This window comes from Primulina huaijiensis, unplaced genomic scaffold (genome assembly GCF_012295235.1).
Source record: "Primulina huaijiensis isolate GDHJ02 unplaced genomic scaffold, ASM1229523v2 scaffold42537, whole genome shotgun sequence".
Classification (NCBI taxonomy): domain Eukaryota; kingdom Viridiplantae; phylum Streptophyta; class Magnoliopsida; order Lamiales; family Gesneriaceae; genus Primulina; species Primulina huaijiensis.
This window is the reverse complement of record NW_027360215.1, coordinates 72327-91739: the sequence shown is the minus strand read 5'-3', so window position 1 is coordinate 91739 and position 19413 is coordinate 72327. Positions and strand designations below refer to the sequence as shown.

Below are 19413 nucleotides of genomic sequence, written 5' to 3'. Positions count from 1 at the left end.
AATTATTGTATCGTAAATAATTTATGATGCAAACACAAACTTATTAGAATATTTTTGCGAAATGTTATACAACAAAACAATTTTAAATTCACACATTAATTTTGACCAACATAAGAAACAAACCAACCACAAAAAACACGAGGTTTAATTAATTCAAGCCTCTTTTATTTAAATAGTGTACATTTATTGGAAGATATTTAGTTTTTTAGACTTGGTCAACATATATAAATACGATTATTTATTTTGAAAAAAAAATTGACCAAATCTAAACAACTAATAGTAGGTTCTACGGTCTCACAAAAATATGTGTGAGACGACAGTTTGACTCGATTTTATATTTAAAGTAAAAAATAATATTTTTGACATAAAAAATTATAAATTTTCATAAATCGATCGGATAGGCCACGTCAATCTTCGTGAACATCTAAATATATATGCTCAGGGACGGAGTCAGGATTCATAAGTACCTAGGGGTGGCTTCATCCTGTGTTAGACAGTAATAGGTTCAGTTAAAATCGAACCGAATTTTCTTAAATCGAATTAACCGAACTTTTTTTCCGACAAACCGAACCGACCGAACTTTTCTATCAAAACCTAACAAACCAAATCGAAAAAAGCTATATTTCCGTAAGTAACACAATTAACCGAAGTTTTAGAATTTTTTTAAAATAATCATGTTTTAAATAAACCAAACCGACTGATATTTTGTTCAGTCATATATTGTAATTGATGTTTGTTCGTTATTTGTTGAGTTTAAAAATAACTTGATATTTTTGATTTTCGAGTTTTGATTTTCGAGTTTTATAAAAGCCCACATGTGGCGCGTTGTCCACCTTGGTGAGGGTCTTTAAATAGTTCACAACCCAGCACCTAGGCTCCGCCTGTTTAAAGAAAAAGCCCGCACACTTGCAATCCGTTGTACATTTTTTCTGCCAATCCGCCTGCGCGATAGGCCCAGTTCCTCAAGTGTTCTTGCTCAAAGAATGGTCAACCCCTTCAATTTTGTAGTACTTCACATCTTTACAAGATGTTATCTTTTGAGGTGCACAAGTCTTTCTCCAACCCAATAGCCCATTGGGGGATGACCAGGCCACACATTGGCTATCCTCGCAAGTCACAAAGCCCAAATTGCCGAGATCTATCAGGTATTTGGCATTCTTCACCGGAATCTCTCTAAAAAAGAGTGAGAGTTTCTTCCCACGCTTGAACTTTTCTCCGACACCGTCGATCCCCAGTCGGAGAAAAGTTTACGGTAGCATTGTCATTAGCTCGAGATAAATACAATCAGTTGGCATCTGGGTTTTCAAGTCTTAGTTCATATGGAAAGCCATCGTACGTGTCGGGATCACTGATGAGTGTCAAAGGATCGATATTTCTATCAGAAGAGAAGGGATAATATAGCATAGGCCTGGGAGAATGTTCGCTTCTGTAATAAAGTGAGTCTCTTGGATTCAAATACCAAACTATAAGGCCCATTTTTATTTTCATTTACCGAAAACCGGCTCACGAAGAAAGGCGAGATGTCCGATTTTATCGGCATTGAATTCTCCGATAATCCTTTTTTTTTCCCTTTTTTATAATAATCTCCAACAGATTTTAAGATTATTTTTCATTTATAGTTTCTCTGTTTCTTCTTCTACTTCTTCCTTCTTTCTTTCTTGTTTCTTTTTTAATTTAAATTTATAAGAATTGGATTCTTGATTCTTACTTCCATGGGTGGGATCCGCCATTGATGTATATTTAGGACGTGGATGGCAACAGATCTTAGTTTCAAGAGTATACTGGTTGAAATTTGAGTAGAGCGTGTTTGATTCCTACACCATTTTTGCAGACTTCAGAACATCAAGCAATTCTCGTTAGGCTCACTTTTTTTAATTTGCTAATGTGGAAAAAATTCCATTCCATATAAGTTGATAAATAACAAGATGAACTTGAATACTCTTTTATACATACATGAATATGAAAGTGAAAATGTAGGTACAAGAAAGCGAATTCGTTCAATGAATGAATCGACTGAGAACTGATATTTGACCACAGTCTCCATTCAGAAAGAAAACTTCCAAGGGTACGTACGATGATGAAGATGACATCGCTGAAGTAAATCTGTACGTGGGCTGTAGTATTTTACTACCCTTGGGACATGGAATGGTGAGAAGCCGAGGCCCAGTCCTCATTTGCCAAACCTGCGAGAACAAGTTTCGTTAATCGGTGCCAATACAAGCCGATGTAAAACCTTGTCCATCACAGTCAAAAAAGATTTTGCAAATATGATTAATTTTGAGGAAATGACATATCAGTATTTTGCAGGTTGTGTTAAAAATTGCAGACGGAAAAAAATGTCATACTCAATTCAACAAATGCATGTGGTTTCACACTTCAAAATTCGATAGAGACACAATTCGATCATTTCATTCATCTTTTTTTCGAATATTCTCTCATCTTATAGCATTTGAGTGCTTAGTTCTATAATATTTGTGAGCTGTTTGTTCTCTTGTATTAAGTGAATATGTGTTCTCTATGGAAACACAGTGAGTGGGTTGTACACCATAAAATATTATAGTGGAATTCTTTTCATCTTGTCCGTGGTTTTTACTCTAGTAATTTTTAGGGGTTTTTCACATAAATCTAGGTGTCCAATTTATTTTTTATTTTCATATTTATTATCTCAAATTGCCGCACGTGAGACCAATGATTTTGAACGGTTTTAGGCGGTTGCGGTCGGTTTACGATTTTTTTAATAAAAATATTAGAACATATATTCTAATTTATTTGAAAACAAAAACACTATAATGTCTTCAAATATAAAATATAATACAAATATAAATAAATAATGTGATTCAAATCAAAAGCGATGTGAACAAAATTAAAAATAATAATTACTTCAAAAAATAATATAGAAAACCCAATTTTACTTTTATTATTTTTTTTTACAATAACTTATTGTAACACATTCTATGTTATTTTAAATTTATTTCTTTATTTAATTTTTTTTAGTCATTTGTATGATTTTATTTTCTTAAAAACCAAAAAATAAAAGTTTTATCGCCATGAGAAAGTCAAAATATACACAGATGATAAAGTCAATATACATTTACATGATTTTACGGATTTATCTATTTAATCATATGAATTCATTTGATTTATATTTAAGTTAAAAATTATAATATTTTTTTAATAACTTAAATCAGAATATTCACCTGTCATCAACGTCTCGGACTGAGTTAGCAGCTAACAAACATAGAAGATATTTTCCACAAGAAGAAATCACTGTACAATGGCAGGAATCTCTCAGGACTGGGAACCGGTTGTTATCCGCAAGAAAGCACCCACCGCCGCCGCGCGTAAGGATGAGAAAGCTGTGAACGCCGCCCGACGTGCCGGCGCTGATATCGAAACCATAAGAAAAGGTTTGGATGAAAGGCACTGATTAAATTATTTATAAATGCGTGAGCTAGGTTTTTATTATTATTATTATTATTATTATTATTATAATTTCTTTAATCTTGTGTAGTTTCTCTAATCTTTTAGGTGAATTATTTTGTATGTGTTTTCTTCGTTGGCGATACACCTCAATCCTTGTTTTGGGAGAATCACTATTTAACAATCGAGTTTGTGGAAACTCCTTTCTCTTTATGCGGTTATGACTATGATCTTCAATTTACATCTGCTCAGTATTTTTTATGTTTCCTTTTCTTTATTGGGGAGGTTTTGTTAGTTTTCCGATCATTTTGACGAGTAACGATTGGTCATTTTGTAAGTTGGTTATGTAATTCTTGCATCCTTTCTATTTCTTCGTAGTAGTGGCTTCAGAAATATTTGAACTGGTTACTGGAATTGATAAAATTAGGCCCATGAGATGCGATTCGGTAGTAGGTTAAGACTAAACTGAGGTCCTGGGAGATAGTGATTTCTCTCGAATTAGATGCTAGTAGCAAAAGCTTTGTAATTTCTCAGGTGGTATTTATGTTGTACCTTGTGTTTAAAATTTAATTAGTTTAACCTTCGTTGCCGTACACAACCATATATAATGTTTACTCTTAAGATTTGCTGAATAAAAATGTTTATCTTTTGGGCAGTTTTTATAGCATGCCATTTTCTTTACAGTTTTTGAGGTTTTCGTGGGATGCAGTTTTGTTCCAGCAGCATAAAGTGAAATGTTTGAACCCTCATTTATTTTGATTGTGTCTAAAATTACGTTCTTTTGTTTCTCTGTCACTGGTGCGCATAGTTATTTGTAAACTATCATCACAAAATTGGATTCAACAGATGAAGCTACTTTTACTGCTAACAATTATATGCTTGTCTGCAGCAAATGCGGGGACAAACAAGGCTGCATCGAGCAGCACATCTTTGAACACCAGGAAGCTTGATGACGAAACAGAAAATCTGGCTCGTGAGTTGGATATTTCCTCTTGTGTTACATTCTGTTGACTAGTTTTATTAGAATACATGAGATATCTACATCAGAAGTTCATTCTCCCTCAGATATTCATTGAAGTATCATGTTGTTTACTTTTCTTGATTGTTCCTCCAGAGATACCATTTGTGTGTTTATCCCACTCTTGTCAAAATTAAGAGAAAGGACCGAGACAGTCTAACTTATTGGGCCTTTTTTAGTCTAGGAATAGGAATTCAAGGGAAAAGGAAACTTAAACCTTGAATTGATGTTATGAACATATGTGCCCTCACATTTCTACCCATGTTTTACACAATCGGGATCGCAATTATGTGTTTTCTTATCCTATCTCTAGTACTATTCTTATGTGTGTTCAATGATTTATCATCTACCGCATTCGACTCTTTAAAAGGATAAATTGTTGATCCCCGCTTAGACATGTTTAGATTACACAATACTTTTTGGCAGAAAGTTGACTGTATGTGAAGATGTTTTTACACTCTTGACAGTTGACACATGTTTCTTATCAAAAGATTTGTATACAATATGGGTGACTGGCCTGTGGAGGTGTTTGTCACTCCACCCAAGTGGGTGAAACATTTTATTTCTATGTAGAAATTGGCAAATATGAGATCATATAAGTCTGACCTCACTTCTCCGTAGAACTTTTCCAGTGAATCACGGCTATCCATGTTACAGAGCACAGAACACTGTTGAAATATGTGTTAATGTCTCTTTTGTTTGATACCGCTTCAATGAGGTTGTGGATAGAATGGCCCTATTGTGTGAAGGATTTTGCCGTAACAGTACCTGGATTTGCTGTCCCAAATATGTGTTTGGGCACATGAGAGAATTATGGGATGGGATTTTGATCACTCAGTGTGCATTGAATTCCCGAAAATGATTTGCTCTTTCATCTTGTGGATAGGTCTTTCCATGTTGTTTATTTAGTAATTATTGGATACTTGAGTTTTGTTTCATAATTGGAAATTCGCTTCTCTGAGTTAGTGTTTGAATTTTAGGCTTTTAGCATGTGCAAGAGCCCTAAGTTTGTTTGTTTCTCCTTAGCATTTCACTACCCTTAAATATGATTATTTATCCATTCATAACTGCAAATTGTTCCACTTTATATTGCCACACGTCTGCGATATAGCTTGAGTTTGTTGTTAGCATACTTTCATTTTATAACAGATGACAAGGTTCCCTCCGAGTTGAAAAAGGCCATCATGCAAGCTCGAATGGATAAGAAACTGACACAGTCACAACTTGCTCAGGTTTGTTATTTCAACCCTTATTTCCAGTTTCTGCAATTTGTGTTCACAAAGATTCACTTTCGTACCTAGATGGTCCTGATACGAAATGACATTCGAATTGCAGCTTATTAATGAGAAGCCCCAAATCATCCAGGAATATGAATCTGGAAAAGCAATTCCTAACCAGCAGATCATTTCTAAACTGGAGAAATCTCTTGGTGTGAAATTGCGTGGAAAAAAATAAAATAAGCGACGAGGAAAGTCGATCTTTGAATTCATAGTGTCGTTTGAGTTCTGAAAGTGGTTGTATAAATGAACCTGTTTTTTCTCTTGTTTTCACCTTTGGCCACTGGTTTTGCTCATATGTCAGAATTCTGGAAAATGGATTTGGCTTTCCTTTTGATACATGAGAGTATTTTGTTGCTTAAAATACATGAACCCTCCAATTCTGATGCTTTCCTCTCATTTGAACCCATTAACGCTCGCTACTCCTCATCAATTACACTTATCCTAACCATGGAATCATCGGAGATGGTCTGGTTCCAATTTAATCGATCTCATTGAAAATTACTTTTTAAAAATATAATGGTACCACGTTCAGGGGTTCATCCGATCCTTGCGTTCATCAAGTTTGATTTTTTGTAGGAAATAAAATTGTGCAAGTTGTTTGTCCCGTGACATTTGAACCATATTGTTCGCTTTCATATGTTAAATGGAAAAACTGGCTGACCTGTCGTGGTTTTTCTCACGTTTAATTTAATCATCGTGCGACCTTCTAGATCTTAGTTTCTATCTGGTCAGGGTACCCGATTATTCATTTTACTCTATTTTGAACCAAACAATTCAAGGATCTTCAAATCTTGAAGTCGTGAATAACTTGTATCAACATTGAACGTGTACGTCAAGAGCATCTCATATGTTAAGTTTTGCTGCCCTTCCAAAATCTACAACTTGCTCATATGTAATTCATAGAACTTACACTTCACGAAAATTACAATATAATTGTATCAGCAAAATTTACATCACAGGCTTTTTTGAAGCCCCCAGAGTAAATTCTACTATTGTCAACTCAAAGCGATCCACTGATTCAAAATCAAATATTGTAACAAGCAATCCACACGACAAGATTAATGTACACGGCATACTTTGACCAATCAAACAAGGGCACGAGAGGAACAATCTTCAACTCATTAGCGGTTTTAGCCTCGAAAATCTTATATTACTCGCACGCCAATTTTGTCCCAAAACTGGTCAAACAAATAGCGAAGGCCTGGAAAGCTGATAGGGGCTGCCTATAATCCATTGAGAAGGTGTCATCACCAACTTTCCCAAACTGAAGCAGCACGGTCTCCTCATCACCCTTTCCTCCAGGCTGACTTTGATCCATAGTAGCAACGAGTTGAAAATTCTTGACCGATGCGACAGTTACTCTGCCATGGAAATTCAAGCACCAGCATTCCAAATGTTCATGCCACCGCGGGGCTTTGTTTTTCAAAACTGTGAGCTCTGGGGTATAGGGCTCGGGCTTCTTTGTTGTAACGTCTTGATTATTATCAGTTGATTTCTCCAAAAACAGGCATTTAAGGGAGCACGTCATCCTTCTAGGACCTCTTGATTTCAAGAGATTGAACTTGTATGACACATGCCCCACTTCAAAGTTACCAGCTGGGACTTGGGGACTTATCTGCTTGCTTGCAAAACGGCGGCCAGCTCTGCTACTTGATGGCTTTGCTCCGCTATGCGGTGGTTGGCTGTCATAGATGGTGAAATTTGTACCAAGGAAATCTGACCTGTGACACAAATATTTTGGTTCTTCAAATATATGAGATGTCACAGATAAGTTGAAAAATATTGAAAAAAAAAAGGGAATAGTTTAAAAGTCCTTTAAGAGTGAGACTTGACACGGATAGAAATTGTTAAGTGATATTAGGTACAACCACTGCTGGTTCCACAATCACCAAATTTGTTGTCACCCAACCTAACCAACAGCCATTCTAGCATGGTTTTGCCACATATGACATACAATTGCAGAGTCACTACTGCCCTTGGCCACAAAATGCCTCCTATTTCTGAGCAATCTTTCACAATAGATGCAATTACCAAGTCGACCTTCTCCAGCTTCTTTATAAAGCCACACCATCCATTTTTTGGAAAATTTCAAATATAATTCAACTAGCTAAGTTGTCTGCGTCTCAATAATACTCAGTACAAAACCCGCATCATCCCTGGTTTTATCAACTAACTCCCCTTAAGCCTCAAAGTTATTGTTATGGTTAGGACGGATTGATATAATGTCAAGGAATTTCCTGTTGAATTAGGGAGAGCCAGTTTGGGTGAAAACGAAGTTGTTGTTGTTTGCTGCAACTGTGCGAGGGGAAGGAGGAACAGTGGTTTTTTTGTACATATGGACAAGATGACAAAGGAAAATCAGAGGTGCCATCTTCACAATAACAAGTGATCCATGTATTTTCATTTTATGACGCATTCTGACACAGGGACCACAAAGATTTCGTTCTCAAAACTAGTTTAATAGAAAATGAAAACTACTTCAGGTCCACAAAGATTTCGTTCTCAAACCAGTTTCATTGAAAATTCCTCCCCGAAAGGTATCAAACGGATCCATGCCTCCCCTTTGTTAATTTCTATCAAATATACATTATTACCACCACAAAATATTTACGCAAATATGAAGCCACCAAGAATTAATCAGCAATGGCATTGGTATGGGTGCCATTTTTGTTGAATATATTTATGTCGTTGCCAGTTTCTAACACAGTTTTTCAGAAATTTTCAAGCTATATGAAATTAAATATTCACCAGCCTCATGCTAACCCCCTTCAATCTCCAAGAATGGCCCAATAAGACTCGTTCTTAAGTAGAAAATGTCATCGCACAGATTAAAGCTCCCATTCCCTAGAAAGATGCGGCCTGCAGTACAAAGAGCCATAACATAAAGCCTCTTCTTCATCCTATTCCATTGTCCTCACTTCTCTTTTAATCATATAAATTTATGTATCTAAGCCTACCCCGTATTAATTTAGAGCTATGTGCAGTGTGCACCACAGCTAAGATAAGCAACTAATGAATATGAGTTCATGTCAGTTGGATCACCCAATAATAATATTGATGCATCCGTTTAAATGTAACTTCATAAACATGTAGTTGAAATCATGTCAATGAAAGCAAGCTAGCTTTTTTTATCAAAAAGAAGTTGTGGATTTTGTTCCCTTTAATTGCAGAAACAATCAACCTACACCCTAGTTACATCATAGAAAAAGTGAGACGCTTCAGAACTGTCAGTTAGGGATTCTAACCTTAATTTTCCAACATAAGCTTTACTACCTTGAGATAGATCGTCAGCATCCAGAGATATAATGTACTCAGTGTGGGCACCATTTCTATGGCGTTGTGCTGCTAAGAGAAACTTGCCTTTGTCCGTAAATGCTGCAACAATACAAGCCTGAAAACATCAGCTTTTAAAAAATTGCAAAGCAGCAAAAAATCAACAACAATAAATAGATTAAAAAAAGAGACATGAATCTCTAGTCTAGAGACCTTTGACTTGAACAGTCAATTTACAGCTATCAAGAGTTTTATTCGTTTAGTGCAATAAGCATTGAAACAACCTTCTATATAGATATCTAAAAGCTAGTGATATTCAGAATTCGATTCTATTCACTTGGGGCATGTTTCTGCAACTTGATATAGGTTGGATTGCGCCTTACATATAATGATACCAGCATTGGAAACTTGCTAAGCCAGGGCCAACCATCAAGATTCAGTGATACCGATAAGAATGATTGATAAATAAATTCCAAAGAACCCACCAAATAAATGGACATAGTGAGTATTTAGATATTCTGCAATCTATATGCCATGACAAAATTTTGAAAAATCACAAACATAGTAATCTTATCTTACAAATTTACTTTAAAATTTATTGACACTGGGAACTTGAATGGTGATGGATTTCGTTGCACTACGTCAAAGAACTTGAATGATTGGCCAATAAATCAGAGATAGGTACAGAGGATAGGTATATCTATCAATCTAAGCGGAGTTGACTTCACAATTTTTAAAAATGATGGCCCTATTTGATTAATCAAGAATAATTCGAAAAAATCATGAAGATACCCTTATCTTGAAAGTCAGTCGAAAGCTATGTTCACTCAGAATTCATAGTTAAACTGCTGGTTAATAAACAATTTATTAACAACTCAAATCACTATGCAGGTTATCTTCAAAAAAGCAATCCTACTTACATGGTGAGAGGGCCAGATAAAGGTAAAATGTTGCATTCTTCTTGTCACGTTTTATGATACACTGAAGCGGAGAATCTCGCGGCCCTGGCTGCAGTAATGCAAAAATTTTACTAAGAACACTCAAAACAAAATTCGAGAAATTTTCAGCACAAAAAGCCAGGGAAATTTTGTCCATCCGATTTGAATGACGCAACGAAACCACTAACGACGTGATCAACATATGTAATCCGATTTTAAATTATAACGCAACTCTTTTACGAGAAATCAGCCAATCCTGATGATAGATGTCGATTTCCCACCATGTTGAATGTTCATAAATCCATGACTACTCAGATCACACACACAAACTATAACAGTATATGCAAAAACCAAATCAATATCGTAGAAAAAGAATTGAAAAAACGACCCTTTTTAGGGAGGAAGGGAAGGTAATTTTCCCGGGGTGATGTACAGAGGTCTTTTCCACCACTTCTTTCGTTGCTTCTCTCCACCGCTTGCAAACGCATCCGAATACGACGACGTTTTGGCGCTGGGGCCATTTGTCTTCACTCGCTTCCACCCTCTGTATTATTTCCCCCAGCAGCTCCGGAAACATACTCGCCCATGTAACCGAGTCCAGACAACCCAATTCACGACAAGCCCCACCGTCCCGCTGATGCTGCTCGTTTCCATCATCACCACCGATCCCTTCCTCTTTTCTGCCCTCTTCCCGGCGGATACCGTTATCCAAATCGCAGATAGATTCGATTTCCGATGACTTTGATGCTTTGCAAGATTTGGATAGTGTGAAGGACCGATGGATGATTCTTCGTGGGAGGAAAGATCGTCTCAATGACATCTCGGTCAGAGATGAGTGAAGAGAGAGAATCGAGGGATCTTTAGAGAGAGAAAATAGCTGGAGTCCATTTATATGCTTTGCAGAGAATTTCATGGACGATTTTGGTTTTACGGACATACGTCTGTGACGGAGAGATTGGCGACAGACGAATGAAAGTTAATGTTAATTTAAACGGGAGACACGTGTATCGATGCTCTTGGTTGGTGTCGATGATTTTGGTAAGGCTTGGTTATTTTTGTCATCAAGTGGCTGGAGACTAGATAGAAACCAGATGCCGTTCTTCTTTTAGTGCACTTTAGAGTTCCAACAGTATATATACATATATATGGGTGTTACATAATTTTCATGTGAAAAATATATTGAGCTAATATTAAAATCAAAAAATTTATTTTATTAAAAAAATTATGTTATGAGTAATATGATCGTTTGAAAATTTTAAAATACAGATAATATAAAAAATCTTATTAAGATATGATAATTATATATAGATAAAAATTTATTAAAATATGTTGTATGATCTTGTCACCAAATGCTCATTAAATGTCCAACACCTTTTCCAACCTATTTCCTCTAATAAATAGAAAATCATATATTTTTAATCCTTGCAATTAATTTAAAATATTCAATCTATTGGCTATTGATATATCCCATGCTTAATCAGTGTTATAAAAGACTTCACTTAGGTATATTTTAATATAATGGATAACAGAAAGATTGATAAATAATCTTCTTTATTCCACATTTAGTATTTTTTTAGAAAGCACATGATAATACCATGGGCCCGTAATAAATAATTTTATATAAAGATAAAATATCTCTTTTATGAGATGTGATAATTTTAATTTAATGATAAAAAATATAACAAATGACTCAATTGTCATCAATATATAAAAATCTTAAATCATATCGTTATCTCATTTCACCGTCCCATCAAATAAACATTTTTATTTATTTATATATATATCATATAATATGATAATTATATAAATAAACTCGATATAATTATATAAATGATTTTTATGAATCTCAATAAAATTATTAGTATCACTTGATTAACCTTAAAAATTAATATTTGACTCGACTCACAAAATCAATGGCTCAATTATCATATTATATAATACATAAAATTAGGTAAAAATAAATAAATCATGCAAGCACTGTCGGCGCATGAACAGATAAGAAATATGAACTAAAGCAACAACTTTGAAATTATAAAATTTATTATTACAAGGTTAATTTTGTCATTACAATATAATATATAAATTTAATCACTCTTATTAAAATCATACCAAACTTTAAATATAATATCATGCATCTTATTTATCCTTAACTTATCTCGCAGCTAGGAGAAAGGATTCCATTGACGCAGCTAAGCCCATGCATATTGTATGGACTTCTGGTCGCACAAATTACATAGTATCATAAATCGCTAATCCGGCTATTACCCATCCGCCAGGAGAGTTTATAAACAAATACAGATCCTTAGTATCATCTTCGATACTGAGACGATACTAAGGATCTGTATTTGTTATAAATTATATTATATATCACATGTTTATCATATCATGTNATTAAAAATTAGTTGTCCCAAATCTATTAATTCAAGTATGTTTAAGTTTCAATTAATAACAATAATAAATAAATAAATAATTTACGGTCAACATGTTTAAGTTTCAACTAATAATAAATAAATAAATATTTCATGTGATTATTGCAGTCTCGTGAATCTAATAAATGTATATGATAACCGTCTGGATATTGCATTAACTAATGATATAACAAATACCAAAGAAGTATATTCCCTCAAAATCGTGCAATCCATACCACCCAAGGCGTTAATACAAAATTTTCTAAAAAACTGAAAATGTAATAAGCTCCAGTAGCTCGACACGCACACTAAAACTTGAATAATATGTGCTTGAGTTGCTCAAGAAACCGAAATTGACTTGAGCTTTTACCGACTGACCTCCAAGCTAGCTACTCACATGCAGAGGGGTTAATTCATTTGCACCCCATGCACCCCTATCATGAAGGCAAGTTCGAAACTAAAAGATTGTTAATTGTTCCAAATCTGGCTACCCTCCACCTCAAGCCAGCAGGCAATGAATGTGCTTCATTCCAAGCTTGCTTATTAGTCTTTGGAAAACAATCCCAATCGATCCTTTGAAGAGTATGTCTGTAAGACGTTGCTCTTTTGTGGAAATGAAAGGAATGCAAATCAGTCCACTATCCAGCTTTTCTTTTATAAAAGTGTTTGTCCACTTCAACGTGCTTTGTATGGTCATGTTGTACCGGATTATGAGTAATATTAATAGCTGATTTTTTGTCACAATAAAGTTTCATTGGGCCTTTCCATTGAACTTAAGTCTTCTAAAACAATTTTCAGCCACAATAATTCATATACCAAGAGTCATAGCTAGCTCTATATTCGGCTTCCGCACTGGCTCTTGCCACAACTTCCTGCTTTTCACTTATCCATGTCACGAGATTACCTCCTAGAAAGATACAGTAACATGAGATAGATCTCATATCGACTATAGATCTTGCATAGTCTGAGTCTGTATTTGCTTCAAAAGCAAACTCCCCTTTCCTGAACAAAATTCACTTTCTCGGTGTGCCTTTCGAGTATCGAAGGATCCAATCATCACCTATCAGTATAATGTCATAGACATAGACAAATAATATGGTCACTCCCCCTGAACTCGAATGTTTTACAGATAGGGTGTGATCACCTTGGCTCTTTTTGTACACTACATTGAGCATTGACTTAATAAATCTCTCAAACCTAAGCTCTTGGGGATTGTTTCAATATATATAGAGACTTCCTTAATTTGCATACTTGTACTGTATTCGAGGCAAAACCCAGTCGAAATCCTTTGCATACCAAAGGTCCCTCTCCGGCAAACTCGATCGAAACTGACGTTGTTGGCATTCAAATGCAATTCCTGTCTAAAACACTGACAACATAGAAATTACAGAAGTAAAACAAATCCACAATGAAATGTATTCTAAACAACTTTTTGTATGAATGTATCAACCAATATGTAATCAAACTTTAAGCAACTTTTCTTAATAAAGAAACGATCAACCTGCGCAGCTCCTTGCATTTCGCAATTCCCGAAAGGGGGAACAATCCAAGAGAAAACGACGCCGCAAAGGATCATTTGACTGAATATATTCACTTTTCTAAACATCGAATTAAATTAAATAGATCGATTCAATATCTACCTTGTAGCATGTTACGTTACGCAACTTTTTCACATTTATACGTTTTTATTATTATATACTATGTAGCATAATGATATGGTTGTGTGCGTTGGCCTATATAATATAAGATTAGACATTATTTGAAATTAAATATAGGATAATAATGTTGAGATAAACAATCTAATATGATAAAATAATAATAATAATAATAATAATAATAATAATAATAATAATAGTTAATATAGTATTTANTATTAATATTTTTGAATACACATCAAAGATATATAAACCATGTCGGCAACTTTTAGATATAACCTATTTAAAATAATATTAAGGATTACTATATTATTGAATAAAAATCTGACATGTGAAAGGATTTGAATGATAAATTTTAAGTGATATGCATATTGGATGTATTATGAAATCAACTACAATTATTATCGATGGTATAATTTGATATGAAGTTGATTTGAAACTAATTCAATTTTGTTTATCTAAACAAATCAAGAAATTCGAAATCAATTAAAAATTAGTTGTCCCAAATCTATTAATTCAAGTATGTTTAAGTTTCAATTAATAACAATAATAAATAAATAAATAATTTACGGTCAACATGTTTAAGTTTCAACTAATAATAAATAAATAAATATTTCATGTGATTATTGCAGTCTCGTGAATCTAATAAATGTATATGATAACCGTCTGGATATTGCATTAACTAATGATATAACAAATACCAAAGAAGTATATTCCCTCAAAATCGTGCAATCCATACCACCCAAGGCGTTAATACAAAATTTTCTAAAAAACTGAAAATGTAATAAGCTCCAGTAGCTCGACACGCACACTAAAACTTGAATAATATGTGCTTGAGTTGCTCAAGAAACCGAAATTGACTTGAGCTTTTACCGACTGACCTCCAAGCTAGCTACTCACATGCAGAGGGGTTAATTCATTTGCACCCCATGCACCCCTATCATGAAGGCAAGTTCGAAACTAAAAGATTGTTAATTGTTCCAAATCTGGCTACCCTCCACCTCAAGCCAGCAGGCAATGAATGTGCTTCATTCCAAGCTTGCTTATTAGTCTTTGGAAAACAATCCCAATCGATCCTTTGAAGAGTATGTCTGTAAGACGTTGCTCTTTTGTGGAAATGAAAGGAATGCAAATCAGTCCACTATCCAGCTTTTCTTTTATAAAAGTGTTTGTCCACTTCAACGTGCTTTGTATGGTCATGTTGTACCGGATTATGAGTAATATTAATAGCTGATTTTTTGTCACAATAAAGTTTCATTGGGCCTTTCCATTGAACTTAAGTCTTCTAAAACAATTTTCAGCCACAATAATTCATATACCAAGAGTCATAGCTAGCTCTATATTCGGCTTCCGCACTGGCTCTTGCCACAACTTCCTGCTTTTCACTTATCCATGTCACGAGATTACCTCCTAGAAAGATACAGTAACATGAGATAGATCTCATATCGACTATAGATCTTGCATAGTCTGAGTCTGTATTTGCTTCAAAAGCAAACTCCCCTTTCCTGAACAAAATTCACTTTCTCGGTGTGCCTTTCGAGTATCGAAGGATCCAATCATCACCTATCAGTATAATGTCATAGACATAGACAAATAATATGGTCACTCCCCCTGAACTCGAATGTTTTACAGATAGGGTGTGATCACCTTGGCTCTTTTTGTACACTACATTGAGCATTGACTTAATAAATCTCTCAAACCTAAGCTCTTGGGGATTGTTTCAATATATATAGAGACTTCCTTAATTTGCATACTTGTACTGTATTCGAGGCAAAACCCAGTCGAAATCCTTTGCATACCAAAGGTCCCTCTCCGGCAAACTCGATCGAAACTGACGTTGTTGGCATTCAAATGCAATTCCTGTCTAAAACACTGACAACATAGAAATTACAGAAGTAAAACAAATCCACAATGAAATGTATTCTAAACAACTTTTTGTATGAATGTATCAACCAATATGTAATCAAACTTTAAGCAACTTTTCTTAATAAAGAAACGATCAACCTGCGCAGCTCCTTGCATTTCGCAATTCCCGAAAGGGGGAACAATCCAAGAGAAAACGACGCCGCAAAGGATCATTTGACTGAATATATTCACTTTTCTAAACATCGAATTAAATTAAATAGATCGATTCAATATCTACCTTGTAGCATGTTACGTTACGCAACTTTTTCACATTTATACGTTTTTATTATTATATACTATGTAGCATAATGATATGGTTGTGTGCGTTGGCCTATATAATATAAGATTAGACATTATTTGAAATTAAATATAGGATAATAATGTTGAGATAAACAATCTAATATGATAAAATAATAATAATAATAATAATAATAATAATAATAATAATAATAGTTAATATAGTATTTAATTTGATTGATAAATAATAATTTGTTTGATTTGATTGATTAAATTTGAGATAATGTGATAAATTACTATCTTGTCATTTTAATAATTAAGGGTAATATTGTAATTTAAATTTAATGATGTGATTGATATAAGATAAAAATAATTTAATGATTTTATTTATGTAAGATAATTAACTAGTATATGGATAAACGATATGACAAATTAAACATGAGATATGATAGATAAATTATCAATTGATTAATAATATGTCACTCTAAACGGTTAGAGTTTTATTATGTTGTCTATCTCTTTCTTTCTTTTTTTTTGAAATTTTAGTTTTGTTATATATGATGATGATGTATTTAGTGATCGCATAAGCATTCTCATGTATAGAAGATTAAAATTGTAAAAAAAAATGACCAAAATCTTCTAAGAAAACAAATTGGAAAAACATAACTAAAACTCATTTTCGATAATATAAAGAACAAAAATCGTAAAACGAAAAACATAACTAAAACTCATTTTCGATAATATGTGTTTTCCGTAACAAGTTTAAATTACTAATGAATGTGGCTATGTAAATTATGATTTTCAATTAAAATAGGGTCGATTTTGTGGTGTATATGTAATAATATATCGTGTTCAATTGATCGTAAGATATGTAATATGAGTAGGTCTTATGTGACACCGTCTCACGGATCCTAATCTGTGAGACGGGTCAACCCTATCGATATTCACAATAAAAAGTAATACTCTTAGCATAAAAAGTAGTAATTTTCATGGATGACCCAAATAAGAGACCCGTCTCACAAAATACGACCCATAAAACCGTCTCACACAAATTTTTGTCATGTAACATATATTTTTATTTAGAATGCAGACAAAGAAATGTCAATTTGGAGTACGGCTCTTTCATTGATAAATTTGCTTATAATAACTTTTTTATATTCGTTTAGAATTTGTTACTTTTTCTAACCTAAGCTTGTTAGGATTTTGAATCTGCCTAACATTTTGTCTTATTTTCTTGTCTGTATCCCTACATATCCTATGCATGAGAAAGTCAATCTGAATCCATCTAATTGTTTTTTCTTCTTTTTTGCTTGCATAAGATGATAAAAATTGTCGGGCGACTTTCTTTTTTCTTTTTATTTATTTTTTATTATGTAGAGATATAAAAGGGTAGACTTCGAATTTTTTTTATTTATTGATTATAAATTTCTGGGAAACGGTGGGTGGTTGTTATTTATTTTATTTTATTTTTATTTTGAGTTATTTTCAATTTGAACAACAGGCGGTCGGTTATAAAAGCATTCATGTGAAAAATAATGTTTGTGGTTTATTTACAAGTGATTGCGTTATTGTCCACGTCACATCTATTTTATTTTATTAAAGTTGAGGACATGAGAGTAACCACCTAAGAAAGACACCAACTTTTTCTTCAAACTTTACCTTTATATGATACTAATATTACACTTTTTTTTGTTTTTTTTTTTTAATTTCAACGAGTACTTTTATTTTTTTTAATTCAACAATTCAAATATCAATTTAGCCCATTTATAATTTGTCAAATTTCACTTTAGTCCATCGATAATGATAAAAAAAAAAACTATATATACACGCATCGCGTGTGCAAAGTAACTAGTATAATTGAAAGCTAGACGACGTGAGGACAAACATTGTTCAAAAGATGTAATTTCCTTGATATCTCCTGACAATGCAATTTCATACAAAGGTTCTGAATAATAATTCCATGTAGAGATGAAAATTTTGGTCGAGAAATTATTCATATTATATTTTTTTTTGAAAAATGAATAATTATAAATTAGGAGAAAAATCAATTAATTCTCTAGACATATTATATATGAGAATCTTAATTTGGAATTCATACAAAATTTTGGCAACATAAACTAATTTTTTTGTTCCATTAACTTGTTTGCTTTCTCAAATTTTGATTTTACTGCACTAACTTTTAATTTTAGAATATTTTGTATGACAATGGAACCCTCAGTCGCTATCATTCGACGTGCACTGAGCAAACTTTTAGATTTATTAGCGCAGCAGCATGCAAAATACGTTAGCTAGGTAAACCGCATTGGAAAATCCTTGTGCGCTCGCCTAAGAAGGTGTTGCTAGGGGAAATCAAACACGTGAAAATTGGTCAAATGCTGATATACTATACTAACTCGGACATTCCGATAGTGCAATTTTCAGCACCACTTCAACATTTCTCGTATTGCGTCAGGACTCCGTCGAAATAAGATTAAAAGTAAAAAAATAAGACCGGGCTTGTAGCCCAATTAAACACAAAAACTTGAATATATTATCTCCATTAACTCGGGAAATGTCACCTTCCTATGGAAGGTAGTTTTCCACTTAGTGATTTAATACCCTGAAAGTTAAGGTCTAATGAGAGTGCATGGATGGATCAAATGCATCGAGGGGCCTTTCCTCCATTGAGAACACTCCCTTTCACTTTCCTTCAATATTCCAAGTGAATTGAATGTGCTCCAAAAATTCTCTGGTGGCGAAGCATTTGAGAGCCTTTTTTATCAAATACCAATTTAATTTGTTTTCTATGTATACTTCCCAAGGAATGGATCGGAACTTATTATATATCCAACACGAGCAAATTAAATTAAAAAATTTCAAAAGTACTCTTGACTCAGCCCTACAAACGTGTGCATACATCTATAAATACAATCATTCCAGTTGAGTTTATAATATTCACACTTGCAACGGGTTTTGAACTTGTATCTTTCTCCATTTCTCAAGCTCCCCCTTCTTCATTTTCTATTCTTTGTTGGAAAAATGGATCGATTCGGCACTCGCTTGCTTCTGGTTTTTCTTGTTTCGATTTGCTTGTTTCATCATTTCTTGGGAGTTAGGAAGCTTTTGAGCAAGGAAGGGGTCTCCAAGGTTATAACATCTGTTAGGGAAAGCTCGGCGCAACCAACGGATTCCCCGAACGATACAATCAATTTTGCCGGTGAAAAAGTCTCAATGAATCAAGAAAAGGGTGTTGATAAACCTTTAGATCGTCGTAGTTTGGAGTCTGTTCCAAGTCCTGGA

At 33.9% G+C, this 19413-nt stretch overlaps 2 protein-coding genes and 1 pseudogene across 2 annotated transcripts; 1 reads left to right on the top strand and 2 right to left on the bottom strand.

Moving 5' to 3' along the window:
• Nucleotides 1–740: 740 nt before the first annotated feature.
• Nucleotides 741–1540, bottom strand: LOC140969687 (EP1-like glycoprotein 4; annotated as a pseudogene).
• A 1656-nt stretch (nt 1541–3196) lies between these two features.
• LOC140969711 (multiprotein-bridging factor 1b-like) lies at nt 3197–6106 on the top strand. Its single transcript, XM_073431146.1, has 4 exons — nt 3197–3407; nt 4310–4393; nt 5588–5670; nt 5774–6106. Exons 1-4 carry the CDS (start codon nt 3275–3277, stop codon nt 5891–5893), a joined length of 420 nt encoding a protein of 139 aa, XP_073287247.1. The 5' UTR covers nt 3197–3274; the 3' UTR covers nt 5894–6106.
• Nucleotides 6107–6544: 438 nt separating this feature from the next.
• On the bottom strand, nt 6545–10867 carry LOC140969710 (tubby-like F-box protein 7). The gene is made up of 4 exons (XM_073431145.1): nt 10318–10867; nt 9912–9999; nt 8964–9093; nt 6545–7439 (listed from the first exon to the last, which is right to left on the bottom strand). Exons 1-4 carry the CDS (start codon nt 10864–10866, stop codon nt 6869–6871), a joined length of 1338 nt encoding a protein of 445 aa, XP_073287246.1. The 5' UTR covers nt 10867; the 3' UTR covers nt 6545–6868.
• Between the last annotated feature and the right edge of the window lie 8546 nt (nt 10868–19413).